The 386-nt window shown below is 59.1% G+C and overlaps 1 protein-coding gene across 1 annotated transcript in view; it reads right to left on the bottom strand.

The window, feature by feature from the left end:
- Nucleotides 1–301: 301 nt before the first annotated feature.
- LOC104406617 (regulation of nuclear pre-mRNA domain-containing protein 2-like) overlaps nucleotides 302–386 on the bottom strand; it is a gene marked incomplete at both ends in the record, with an annotated part of 4,651 nt that continues 4,566 nt past the window's right edge. Inside the window, one exon of the mRNA XM_010015662.1 lies at nucleotides 302–374. Coding sequence (XP_010013964.1) covers nucleotides 302–374 — 73 coding nt within the window. The remainder of the gene's footprint in view (nucleotides 375–386) is intronic.

Raw genomic sequence — 386 nt, 5'->3', positions numbered from 1 at the left:
GCTCCAAGCCCTGCCCCAGGCAGGGACACCTCCCGGTGGAGCAGGAACAACTTCTGCCTTATCCCCAGCCCGAACTTCCGTAAAAACATAGGATTCCCATAAAAACATATGTGAAGGTGGCCTGGGACATGGGAATGGTCACGGCTAAACTGGGACTTCCCTCCTGGCATCGGGGTGCGGAGCAGGAGAAGCCCAACAGCTCCAGACCCAGCTCCCTGGGTGGTGGATCCACGCATCCCCCACACCCCAAAGCAGTTCCACCTCCGTGTAACTACTCCCCCGCTGCTCCACCTCTACCCACCGATGATCTTGGAGGTATCATCCTCCACATCGGAGAGCTCCATGTCCTCCACATCCCGGTTATCCGTCACAGGCTCCGGAGACGC

This window comes from Nestor notabilis, unplaced genomic scaffold (assembly GCF_000696875.1).
Source record: "Nestor notabilis isolate BGI_N333 unplaced genomic scaffold, ASM69687v1 scaffold25495, whole genome shotgun sequence".
Taxonomy (NCBI): Eukaryota; Metazoa; Chordata; class Aves; order Psittaciformes; family Psittacidae; genus Nestor; species Nestor notabilis.
Note: the sequence above shows the minus strand (reverse complement) of the source record. Positions and strands in the feature narration are given on the sequence as shown.